Source organism: Crotalus tigris, unplaced genomic scaffold, assembly GCF_016545835.1.
Source record: "Crotalus tigris isolate CLP2741 ecotype Arizona unplaced genomic scaffold, ASM1654583v1 scf7180000024277.1505481, whole genome shotgun sequence".
Taxonomy (NCBI): Eukaryota; Metazoa; Chordata; class Lepidosauria; order Squamata; family Viperidae; genus Crotalus; species Crotalus tigris.
In genome coordinates, this window is record NW_024100449.1 from 582095 (window position 1) to 595178 (window position 13084).

At 37.9% G+C, this 13084-nt stretch overlaps 1 protein-coding gene across 1 annotated transcript; it reads left to right on the plus strand.

Annotated features, from left to right (window-relative positions):
* The first annotated feature begins 6394 nt into the window (after positions 1–6394).
* Positions 6395–11565, plus strand: LOC120299086 (beta-defensin 123-like). The gene is made up of 3 exons (XM_039323529.1): positions 6395–6504; positions 9578–9704; positions 11318–11565. The coding sequence occupies exons 1-3, from the start codon at positions 6447–6449 to the stop codon at positions 11370–11372; spliced, it is 240 nt and encodes a 79-aa protein (XP_039179463.1). The 5' UTR covers positions 6395–6446; the 3' UTR covers positions 11373–11565.
* The last annotated feature ends 1519 nt before the right edge of the window (positions 11566–13084 follow it).

Here is a 13084-nt window from a genome sequence, read left to right on the forward strand (position 1 = left end):
ACTGCCCTGTCTCCAAACAGCCTTGGCCTACAGTTAAAGGCTGTCTGCTTTGCAAAGATTTCTATGAGCTCTTGCATTTAAAACTAAAATAAAGAAATCATTCTTGCTATTTTCAGCATTCAAACTGAAAGGTTGTTGCTAATATGTATTTATAGGCACAGCCCTAGAGGCAACAGAGCAGAACCAGTTTCAAGAAGGGCACCAGGATGATCAACTAAGTTGCATGAAAACTAATGGAAGGACCTGGACACGTTCAGCCTTGAGAAGATGTGGAAAGGCAGGAAATCTTTTCAAGGAACTTAATGGGTGACACATAAAAGAAAATCAAGCCATCTTCTGTCTTATTTCGGAGTGGAGGACATTAAGTAATAAATTTCAGTTAAAGGAGGAAAATGTTAGTTGTAGATAAGGAAAAATTTCCTAACGAAAAGAGAAGTTCAACTGAACAGTAATATGGAAACAATTTTACAATTTAAATATATTTATTCTTTAAAGAAATAAGAAAAATAATAAAACTGGAATTTCTTCAGAAACAAAATTAGAAATGGAAGAAAAAGAAATATATTTACATGGGAAATAATAGTTGTTGGTTTCCACCAGAAGATGACATCAAACATTTATTTAGGTAGACATTATGAAAACTAGGTCTGTTGCTTAAGTTCCTGAAATCATCTGGAGGGCCAATGGGACAAGACAAGACAAGACAAGACACCTTTATTGTCATTTTTTTACAGTGGGCACACTGGCACACATTAAAAATGAAATTCTGTTGCCTGCTCTCAAAAGTTTACACATACATAACAAACACATAAACACATATAAACATAAAATGGGGCAATTTGAATAGCATCATCACACCATCCAATTAATCAAGTGCTATGGCTGTTTCTCAAAGTATCCAGCATATTGGAAGGGTGCCAGTTCCTGCAAGCCTGGTGGATATTATCTAAAACAATGCAAAAGTACATACTCACAAACTTACTTACTAAACTATTTCCTTTCAGAGTGAACAATGGCCCACAAAGCATAGAGAAGTAGTAAGCCCAAGAAATGAAAGAAAGGAAAGGAAACACTTCATATATTTCTGGCTCTATGAATCATTCTTCCTCTTTCTCCTTTTAAGCTTTTCATCAATTCCCTCCAACTAGATCTATTTTTTTCTTCCCCTTCTTCTCTGCCCTTTCATTCTTCAATAAGGTACTTGCTTTGGCATTTAATCCTCATTCATTCATTCATACATACATACATTTTGCCAGTGATCAAACCAATCATCAGTAGATATATTTTATTAATCATACATTCATCAGACCTATTAATTCTTGATTCTTTTCTTTCCTATTTTACCATACAGACTTCTCAAGCTTTTCAGTTTCCCTGAATTCAGCATGTTTAAATTTCTCCTAGTATACCTAATTCTCTCTTCCAGAAGCACACTGTTATTCAAAGTCATCCCTCCTCCATTTCATAATTGTTAATTCCTTGGAACAAGCTACTTGGATCTTTGTCCCAGCACTTAGAACTTTGTCCCAGCATTTCGACAACCAGATTTTTGTTCAACCATTTTGACATTTGGCAACATTCTATGAAGATATTGAAATTCATCAATTTTGCTATTTGTAATTTACATTCATTCTGTCATGTTTTCCACCAAACACCTTGGCCTTTTTTTTAGAGACAGAAAAACATGCAGCCTTCACTTAAACGTCCATATTCTCCGTAAACTTTTATCTATACATTTTCTAATGATGTATTTTTGTCCAGTGGTTTCATCAAAGGAAAGATCTGCTAGCTGGTCCTCTTCATTTGTTGTTATTCAGATTTATTTGACTATTTGGGATTGAAGAAACTGCCAAACATAGAAAAATCTTCTCTTAGACCGTGGAACCACTTTGCAGAATGCAGGTAATCCTTGACTTTTGAATCCAATTGAGCTGAAAATTTATTTTGTGAAGGGAGTTGTGCCTCATTTTACGACCTTTTGCTACAGTTGTTAAGCTAATCACTGCAATTGTTAAAGAAATCATGCAGTTATTAAGGGAATTTGGTTTCCCTCATTGACTTTGCTTGTTGGAAGTCAGATGGGAAGGTTACAAAGGGTGATCACATGACCCCAGGACAGTGCAACTGTCATAAATTCATGCCAATTGCCAAGCTCCTTAATTTTGATCACATGATCTCGGGAATGGTGCAATTGTGGTAAGTCTGAAAAACAATCATAATTCACTTTTTTTCAATGTCATTGTAACTTTAAATCATCGCTAAACAAATGGTTGTAAGTCAAGACTACCTGTACTTTCAGCTTCCTTGGGAAAAGACTGAAATACAAAGAGCTTAGGTGAATAAATCTTTTTATAAATAAAGGTTTAAAATCTAAAGAGTACTTTAGATCTTCATCTTCTAAGTGCATCTGTGTATTGTGAATGAATATTTTAATTTAAATAAGTATTATTATTTACAATAATATGTGGTCAAAAGATTGTTTATAATCTAAAATGGGTAATAAAAAGCTTAGCATTGTTATACAGATATTTCATCACCTCAGCCACATCAAAAATGTAATCTAAAACAGAAAAATCTTGGGAAGTGGAGCTCATCTAAATGATTAAATGACTTAAATGAGGGAATTGAAGGGGAACTCATCAAATTTGCAGATGACACCAAACTGACAAGAGTAGCCAACACCCCAGAAGACAAACTCAGAATCCAAAAAGATCTAGACAGACTTGAACAATGGGCCCTATATAACAAAATGAGTTTCAATGTGGAGAAAAGCAAAGTTTTACATTTAGGCAGGAAGGTACAAGTACAGATTGGACGAGATCTGGCTCAAAAACAGTAACTGTGAGAGGGACCTTGGAGTCCTAGTGGACGATCATTTGACTATGAGCCAGCAGTGTGCAGCAGCAACCCAAAAAGCTAATACAATTCTGGGTTGTATAAACCGAGGCATAGAATCAAGACCATGCGAATTATTGGTACGGCTTTATAAAACCCCAGTAAGACCACCTGGAATACTGCAGTCAATTTTCACCACCATATCACAAAAAAGATGTTGAGAGTTTGGAAAAAATCAGAGAAGAGCAACTAAGATAATCAAAGGCCTGGAGACTAAAACATATGAAGAATGGCTGTAGGACTTGGGTTTGGCTAGTCTAAAGAAAAGAAGAAATAGGAGAGACATGATAACAGTATTCCAGTATTTGCCACAAAGAAGAGGAGGTCACATTATTCACCACAGCACCAGAGGGCAGGACAAAAAACAATGGTTGGAAACTGATCAAAGAGAAAAGCAACCTGGAATTAAGGAGAAACTTCCTAACAGTGAGGACAATTAACCAGTGGAACAGCTTGTCTTCAGAAATTGTGGGTGCTCCATCACTGGAGGTTTTTAAGAAGAGACTAGACAGTGGACAAGGACAGAAAACTTAAAGACTGGCAAGATTTACAACAACAAGGTATCGATTTAGCATGGTGGCCTTATTTGCAAATCCAAACAAGATACGAGAAAGATGCAAAGACAATGGGATTCTATAAAGCTCAGACACGACCAAATACTTTTGAAAACAGATGAAAATTTGATTAAGAAACTTCACAGATTTCTTTTAAACTGGAAGATGGAAGAAGAACAAGTAAAAGAAACAATGATAGTATGGGTAAAAAACTTTGGATATTCTATAGATCTAGAACAGTGGTTCTCAACCTTTCTAATGCCGCGACCCCATAATACAGTTCCCCATGTTGTGGTGACCCCCAACTACTTATACATCACCAGGTGCCAGGGGCGTGGCCAAAGAAAAGGGGGAAAAAATGGCGGACAGCCTTGTTTGGCGACCCCCGTGAAATGGTCGTTCGACCCCAAATGGGGTCCCGACCCACAGGTTGAGAACCGCTGATCTAGAAGATTGGCAAAAGCTATGGGACAGGAACATCAAATTTACTAAAACAGCTTCATATAAAGAAAATTTATATAAAATGTTTTATAGATGGCACATGACACCAGTAAGACTAGCCAAAATGTTTAAAAATGTTTTGAATAATTGTTGGAAATGTAAACAAAAGCCAGGTACCTATTACCATATCTGGTGGGTGTGTCCTAGTGCAAAAAATGAAAATACACCATCTGATGAGATCATAATTAGGAAAATCTTAGAATGTGCAGAAATGGACAGATTAACTTTAGAAATTAAAGAGAAAGAAGACTCAGTCTATTTTAAATCATGGGAAAATTTTTACCAATGGTTAGCAAAACAAACTAGCGAGAAATGATGGTGAAATTTAACAAGATGAATGATATTTACAGATTAATTGATATTCTTTACGATCACTGTTATTTTTATTGATTATAGCCATTTACTATCATATTAATTATTGTTATTGAATATTTGCATCCGGACAATAGTCTGCTTGCTAAAGCATGGAAATTTTACTGGGGGTAACCCCATTGTTGTATCTACCCTTATCCCAACTCCATCCCTAAACCCTACCCTGAACCCCAATACCCATATTGACCCTATCCCTCCCCTACTTTGATAAAACCTAATAAAATATTAATAAAAAAAGAAGAGACTAGACAGTCATTGTCTGAGATGGTATAGGACTAGAAGACCTCCAAGGTCCCTTCCAGTTCTATTCTATTCTATTCTATTCTATTCTATTCTATTCTATTCTATTCTATTCTATTCTATTCTATTCTATTCTATATAAATTGGAAGAGGCTACATAATACCTAGAGCAGTGATGGCGAACCTATGGCACGTGTGCCAGAGGTGGCACTCGGAGCCCTCTCTGTGGGCACGCGTGCTGTTGCCTCAGCCCTGCCTCCCCCCGCAATCCCCTCCTCACCAACAGCCTGCCCGGGGAGAGGCTCCCCCAGCCGTGGCCCACGTGAAGCAGCGCAGCTGAGCACATGGGAGCCGGGCAGCAGGGGCAAGACTCCGCCCTCACGCCCCATCATGTGCAGATGATGTGGGGTGTGGGCCGAGGGCGTGGCCGTCATGGTGCTGTAAGGCTGTCTGGGTGATGTGTGGTGAATGGCCCTGCGGGTGGGCGGAGCAGGGAGTGGGCCGGTTTTTGGGCACTAGGTCTCTAAAAGGTTCGCCATCACTGACCTAGAGCTTTGTACCAATATTTGAACTCCTTGCCTTTTGTACAACCATTCTGAAATCTTTAACACCATTCTACCAAGCTATGCTAAATCATATTGTTTATTGGCTTTAGTTTACGGATATTTATGTATATTTGTTATAAATCATTATCTCATATTCACCACCAAATATGACTACCTTGGCACACACAGAGAAAAACACAGAGAGAGAATACTTTTATTGCAATCACTGACCAGCAAATTAAACAGCTACATAAAAGTCTCAACAAGCAGAATGCAATGAGAGCAATGGCATGAAGTCTTGAGCAAGCATGAACAGCATGTCCAAAGAGAACACCATGTCTATAATCTAAAAGATACTGAAACATCAAGATGAATTATTTTACTACTGTGCAGTGAATACAGATATCAGAATAGTAAAAATTAAACCTATTGAATAGGAAAAAATACCACATTAATTAATAAAAATATTTTGGGGACAGAAATTGAGGCATCAGCAGAATGCTCTGTCTATTTTTATTTTTGATCTTTTTGCAATTTGTATTAAAAATTCATTTTCACAAATAAATATTGAAGAAAAGGGCGCAGCTTTCAATATGTTTCATGTAAAAGTTCATATTCTCTGTGAACATTTATCTATACATCTAGTGATATACTTTTGTTCATTAGTTCATCTGAGGGGAGATCTGCTAGTAAGTCCTCTTCATTTTTGTTTATTGAAATTTTTTCATCTGTTGAAGTTGAAGAGACCCCCCCCCCCAAACACACACACAAAAAATTCTCTTAGATCTTGGAACCAATTTGCAGAACACGTTCAGCTTCCCAGGAAAACACTGATGCTCAGGCTTAGGGGAAGAAATCTTCTTGCAAACAAATCTTTACTTTAGGCCCTCATCTTCTTAGTGCATATCTATATTGTGAATGGATTGTTAATTTAAATTATTGTTATTATGTGGTCAAAAGATTGTTTGCTCTTACATGGGTCATAAAAAGCTTAGCATTTTTATACAGATATTTCTCCCAATTCACGATTTCTGCCCCACCAAAAATGTTGTCCACACTAACAAAACATTTAGGAATTGGAACACATCTAACTAAATTAGAATGTATTTTTCCTTATGACCGTTTTGTTGCTTCAAAAAGAATCGTTAGATTGGCAAATTGGAGGAAGAATTTTACAATGACAATAGGTTTCTATCCTACTTTGCTTCATCTGTCACTGTGTCACAACTTCCCAAAATGGTATAAATTGGGGACTGCAGCTTTCCTGTGAAAACACTGGAAGAATATCTGTCTTTGGGTCCCTTGGAAAGCTAACTGGGTTGTCCCTCCTAATTCAACTATGAAGATTCTTCATTTCTTCTTGGCTGGTCTCTCTGTGTTCCTTCTGATTTCAGCAGGTAAGGAATAAGAAGACAGAGAGGGAGGGAGGGAGGGAGGGAAGGAAGGAAAGAAGGAAGGAAGGAAGGAAGGAAGGAAGGAAGGAAGGAAGGAAGGAAGGAAGGAAGGAAGGAAGGAAACCTCTGTCTTTGAGGGCTGCCCAGTCAGATCAAAAGTCAAGAGAGTGAAATGATCTATGTACAATTAGCAACACCTTGGCCACAAACCAAGTGGGTGCCACCTTCTAATGATCCTCTGTTAGGTTAATATTTGTTTTATTTCTCTTTCTATCTAAATTGCTGTAAAAGAATTCTGTTTTACTCTAAATTTCTCCTTTTTCATATCAGTGATTGGGAGACAATTATTTGGAGAGAGAGGGGGGAGGGGGAGGGGGAGAGGGAGAGAGGAAGGGAGAGAGAGGGGGGGGAGAGAGGAAGGGAGAGAGAGAGAGAGAGAGAGAGAGAGAGAGAGAGAGAGAGAGAGAGAGAGAGAGAGAGAGAGAGAGAGAGAGAGAGATTTCCTCTTTGACTTGAGGAGGGAATTGCTATGTGCAATGGCCAGCCTGCCTTTGTATAGGGAACATTTTTACAAAGCTTCAAGACAGCATTCCATTGTAATCCCAATACAAGAAAACAGGTGGTCAGGCAGCAAGCTGTTTTTTCACCACAAAACCAACCACACTGGGAAGCAACCCTAAGTTGCAAATTGCTGATTCTTAGTGGCAGACCACAGGCATCCATGCTGGAGGAAGGGCCACATGCAGGAGACTCACAAATGTTGGGGTTACAAAAGGTTTCCACACAAGTGAAACTTCTGTGGCACAACAGGCTTGGCTTTTTGGCATGGAATGAAAACTGATGAAATGGTTTTTTTTCTTCTCAAGATGAACCTGTTTACAACAACTCTCAACCTGGAATTTTCAATCTCCACCATCCACATATTATTTGATACAGTAAACTTTTACCTCTTAAGCTTAGCTTTTCTTAATATAAGAGCCCACAAAAAATATTTTATAGGGGGTAGTTCTGGTTCTATGAGAATTAAATTTCTCCTTAGAGCTGTGATTAAGAACAAAATTCTGCAAATTTTGGGCTGTGCTTCATTTGAACACAGAATTTCATGGTCTTAACATTACAAACTTGAATTATTTCAAATCGTTCCTCTCAGTATAAGTTTCAGTCTTCTCTTCCAAATCTCACAAATATGAAGACAAATAAAAAAATGTCATCTTCTCCCAATATGGATGATGATCAATGGCATGTGGGGAGTTGTATATAATAATATTAATATTAATGATGATGATGATGATGATAATGATGATGGAAGGGACCTTGGAAGTCACTATAAAGGTGAAATCTTCCCAATGTTAGCTTACACTTTGACAACGTTTTATATATATATAAAACCGTCCATTTTGAATGCTTAGTGGAAAGAGGAAACTTGAGAGTTCATAAGGTTGATGCTATATGGAACAAAAATGTTAAAAGCATAATAATAATAATAATAATAATACTAAAGTTGGAAGGGACCTTGGAGGTCATCTAGTCCAATCCCCTGCTCAGGCAGGAAACCCTATACCATTTCGGACAAATGGCTGTCCAGTTTCTTTTTAAAAACTTTCAGTGTTGGAACATTCACCGCTTCTGGAGGCAGGTTGTTCCACTGGTTAATTGTTCTAACTGTCAGGAAGTTTCTCCTTAGTTCTAGGTTGTTTCTTTCCTTGATTAGTTTCCATCCGTTGCTTCTTTTCCTGCCTTCAGGTGCTTTGGAGAATAGCTTGACTCCCTCTTCTTTGTGGCAACCCCTGAGATATTGGAACACTGCTACAATGTCCCCCCTCGTCCTTCTCTTCGTTAAACTAGACATACCCAATTCCAGCAGCCGTTCCTTATATGTTTTAGCCTCCAGTCCCCTAATCATCTTTGTTGCTCTTCTCTGTACTCTCTGTATGAGCTATGACAACTTAAAAGATATCAGAAAAGAGTATATCCCAGGCTGGTGTCCTCAAGTTCATATAAGGTTGGGCCAACAATTCCCACTAAAGGAAGACAGACCGAGAACTCTGGGAGTTGTAGTTTAACATATTTGAACAGCACCCAGCTTGGCTTGCTGGTCAGTGCTTCAACAATTAAAGTTGTTTCTCAGAGAACACTGGAGTTGCTCTGTTTAACAACAGAGTCATTACTCATCTCTAGATTTTCTGCATTAAGCAGAGGGTTGAACTAAATAGCTCTCCACAACTCTCCAATTTTATGCCATAAAAGAAAAGAAAATCCTTTATTTTACAGAATAATAGAGTTGGAAGAGAACTTGGAGGTCTTTTAGTCCAACCCACTGCTCAAGCAGGAGACCCTGTACCATTTCAGAGAGGTTGTCCAATCTCTTCTTTAAAAATTCCAGTGTTGGAGTATTCAAAATTTCTGGAGGCAAGTTTTTCACCAATTAATTGTTCCAACTGTCAGGAAGTTTCTCCTTAATTCCAGGTTGCTTCTCTCCTCGATTATTTCTATCCATTGTGTCATGTTCTGCCTTCAGGTGCTTTGGACAATAACTTGATTTCCCCCACCCCCACCACCTTCTTTGTGGCACAAACAATGCCATGCTTAAAGAAAAGCCATTTGTCAGCTGACTTTGACAATACTAACATTTGTGGATGATTAAAAAAATCATCATTTCATCTCAAGCAGGCTTAATGGCCACAAAATGCTGAATTTACATTTGGGGAAGAGAGAAAATGGGAAAAAAGAGAGAAAAGAGGAATAGCATGAAGTGTTTTGGTGGAGGGTACGGTTCACTGAGTTTAAGTACTGCATCTTGCAACATTCCGTCTTTCTGTGTTTCTGTCCTAGGTCTTTCCTGACTCCCACCCAGCGACAGCTCCTCACATCCCATTGGCAGCCTCAAAAACCCTCATTCATAACAGGAAGGAATGATATTTTCTTATTTGCCTTCTTATTTATGCAAATTGTCTACATCTTCCAATGTTCTGCAAAAGTTCTCTTGCAAGTCTCATTGATGGTTCCTCTGATTCTAATGCATGCTAATTAAGCAACAAAGAATTCTTTTTAAACATGTCTCTACATTTCTGTGCAGGCTATGCCTCCAAAAAACCAAAAACTACCAGGGAGTGCTACAGCCTAAATGGTACTTGCAGACTGCGGTGCAAGTCTAAAGAGAGAAAACATGGAAAGTGTAATCATGTTCGGCGATGTTGCATCAGGTAATTTTGTGCCATCATTTGGCAGAACCTTCATATTGCCAGGGAGTGAAATTTTTCTTCCTGATCTCCTTGGGAGCAGTGATCATTTTTCTAAGTTTAAAAGCCTTTCCTATATGTGTGTAAAACTTTATCATCTTGAAATGTTAATGACCATTAAGCAGTTACGTACTTTTCATCCAAAGTACAGTTATGTTGTCTGAAATTTTCACTTTGTCAGATTTTAAAAGTGTTTAATCCAGTAAAAAAATGCAATAGAGATTCATATATTTGGAGAATTTTTATCATTATTTATGTTTATTATTTTTTATTTATTAATCAAATTTAGATAGCTGCCAAACTCATGGAAAGTGACTCTGGGCAGCACCAATAAACAATAAATACAGAATTATCATTGCCTAAAATCTTTATAGAAAATAATGAAGAAACATTAAAAACTCTAAAAGCAAAACTCAACAAGAAAAATAATAGACTGAGAGATATCAGTAATGGAGTCCCCAGGCCTGCTAGCCTAACTGGGTTTTAAGGGAATTCTGAAAGTTGAGAATTGATGAAGCTGACTTCATTGGTGGGTGGAAGGAAGAGAAAATTACACAATGCAGGAGCCATATCAAATAGGCCCACTCAGTGGTGGGATTCAAATATGTGAACAACCAGTTCTCTGCATGGATGCTGCTTCCGGAAGTTCATTCTGGGCCTGGGCAACAAAAAATTAGCTACCGGTTCTGCCAAAGTGGTGCAAACTGGCTAAATCCCACCACTGGGCCCACTATTTTGGGCCCACCAAATGTAGCTCCTTAGACAAAGGAACCGGTAGCATACTTGTTCCCTTAGATGTGAGATGGGCAGATGAAATCAAGAAAAGACAGTCCCTCAAATATCCTGACTCTATGTCATGTAGGACTTTAAAGGTCAACACTGGGAATTAGCATTCAAATATACATTATTTAGGAAGAAAGATTTTGCATACATTTCATGTTTTTAGGAATGAACTCACAAAAAGTGCATGGTATATACAAACATGTCCATAGAATGAAGGAATATGAAACCTCTGTGCATCACATCAATGGGAGTAATAGAAAAAGGTCTACCACAGAACCCAACCTACCTTCTATTGGCTCCTGATTCTGAGGGAAGGCATGGTTTTTCAAATTTTCAGGAGTTTTGGAACTCTTATGGAATTCTTCTAAGGTAAATCAGGAAGGCTGTTTTAGAAAGAGAGAAGCTGGTTTATTCTCATATTCCAAAGGAATCAAACCAGGCCTTCTGTTCATAGTTCAGTCTCAGACTCTGGCTTACCTTCCCCAGATAGCACTTCCAAATGCTCTCCACATTCCTGGCCTAGTTCAACAATAATTATAATTCTGGAGATTGGACAGAGAGGTCAGTTGAAATAGGCAGCATGTGTGGTGATAAAACAAAAAGAGTGTTCCCCGTTATAGTTTTTCGGCTCAACCCAATTTGAAAATGTGGTCCTCATCAAACTAAAAAAGAAATGCTTGGACCTCAACCTTAAAGCATCTGAAGTTACTCCTAAAAGTTAAATCATGTCATGAACATAATGTTTCTCTTGTTTGATTTTGTGCTCATTGTTTTAATTTGCTTGAATCCCTCAGATCACCATTCCAAAGAGAAAATCCTATTGCAGACAACTCACCATTTGTCTTCTGAAATATCTGAGAAGTCTTCTTCGTTTGAGAGCTGGAATCCTGCCTTTTCCCTGCCAGAATAGAATACTACTCTGTCTCCAAACTGCTTTGGCCTTCAATTAAAGTTTCCTGCTTTGCAAAGATTTTTATGAGTTCTTGCATTTAAAACTAAAATAAATAAAGCATTCTCGCTATTTTCAGCATTCAGAATGAAAGATTGTTGCTAATATGTATTTATAGGCACAGCCCTGGAGCCAATAGTGTAGAACTGGTTCCAAGAAAGGCAATGAGGTTGATCAACCAAGTTGATTATGAAAAGTGATCATGCATGAAAAGTTATGGAAGGACCTGGGCATGTTTAGCTTTGAGAAAATGTGGGAAAGCAGGAGGTCTCTTCAAGGAACTGAATGGGTGACACACGAAAGAAAATCAAGCTAACTTCCATCTTACCTCGGAGTGGAGGACACTGAATAAATAAATTGTAGTTACAAGAGGGCAAAACCTGGTTGTAGATTAGGAAAAAAATTCCTAACAAGAAGAGAAGTTTAACCAAATGGCAATATGGAAACAATTTCGTAATTTAAAGATATTCATTCTTTAAAAAAATAAGAAAAATAATAAAACTGTTTGGTATTTCTTCAGAAACAAAATTAAGAATGGAGAAAAAAGAAATGTATTTATATGAGAAACAATAGTTGTCGGTTTCCACCAGAAGATGACATCAAACATTTTTTTAGCTAGACACTATGAGGACTAGCTTTCCTCATCTGGAGGGACAATGGGGCAATTTGAATGGCATTATCACACCATCCAATTAAATAAGTATTGTGGCTGTTTCTTAAAGCATTGAGCATATTGGAACGATGCCAGCTCATGCAAGCCTGATGAATATTATGTAAAACAGTGTAAAAGTACATACCCACAAACGTACTTACTAGACTATTTCCTGTTAGAGTAAACACTGACCCACAAAGCACTGAAAAATAGTAAGCCCAAGAAATGAAGGAAAGGAAAGGAAACACACTCTACACATTTCTGTCGCTATAAACCAGCTTTGATGTCCACCCCCCCCCCATGTCATAAGTACCCTTATTCCCTTATTTTCCTTTTAAGGTTTTTATCAATTCCAGCCAACTAGAACTATTGTTCTTCATCCCCTTCCTCTCTGCCCATTGATTCTTCAATAAGATACTTGGTTTGGGATTTAATCCTCATTCATTCATTCTCCCTATGTGACCAAATTATCGCTCACTTCCATATTCACATTCATCAGCACCCATTCATTCTTGATTTTCTTCTTTTTCTGTTTTACTATACAGACTTCTCAAGCGAATGAAGGCAAATATACCAGTCCCAGGATAATGTTGTAGGCTCTAATCTGGGTCAGTCACCGGGACCAGAGGTTTAGTCTTCCCAGCTTTCAGACTCATGCTAGAGCCTACCCTAAGAGAACCTCTCTGAGGATGGGATCCCTCCGGAGTCTGAAAGCTCCTGAGACTAAACTTCTCAAGCATTTCAGTTTCCCTGAATTCAGCGTATGTTTATATTTCTCCAGATAAACCCAATTCTCTCTTCTAGAAACACTTTCTTGTACAAAGAAAAGATGAAGGGTGTCCAGAGAGTACAATAACATGCCTAAAACCTAAAAAATTACTTCAGGAAGAATGTATGAAACACTTTAGTACTTTGCAGGGTATGAGTATACTAAAATTTAAACCTAAGGAATAGAAACAA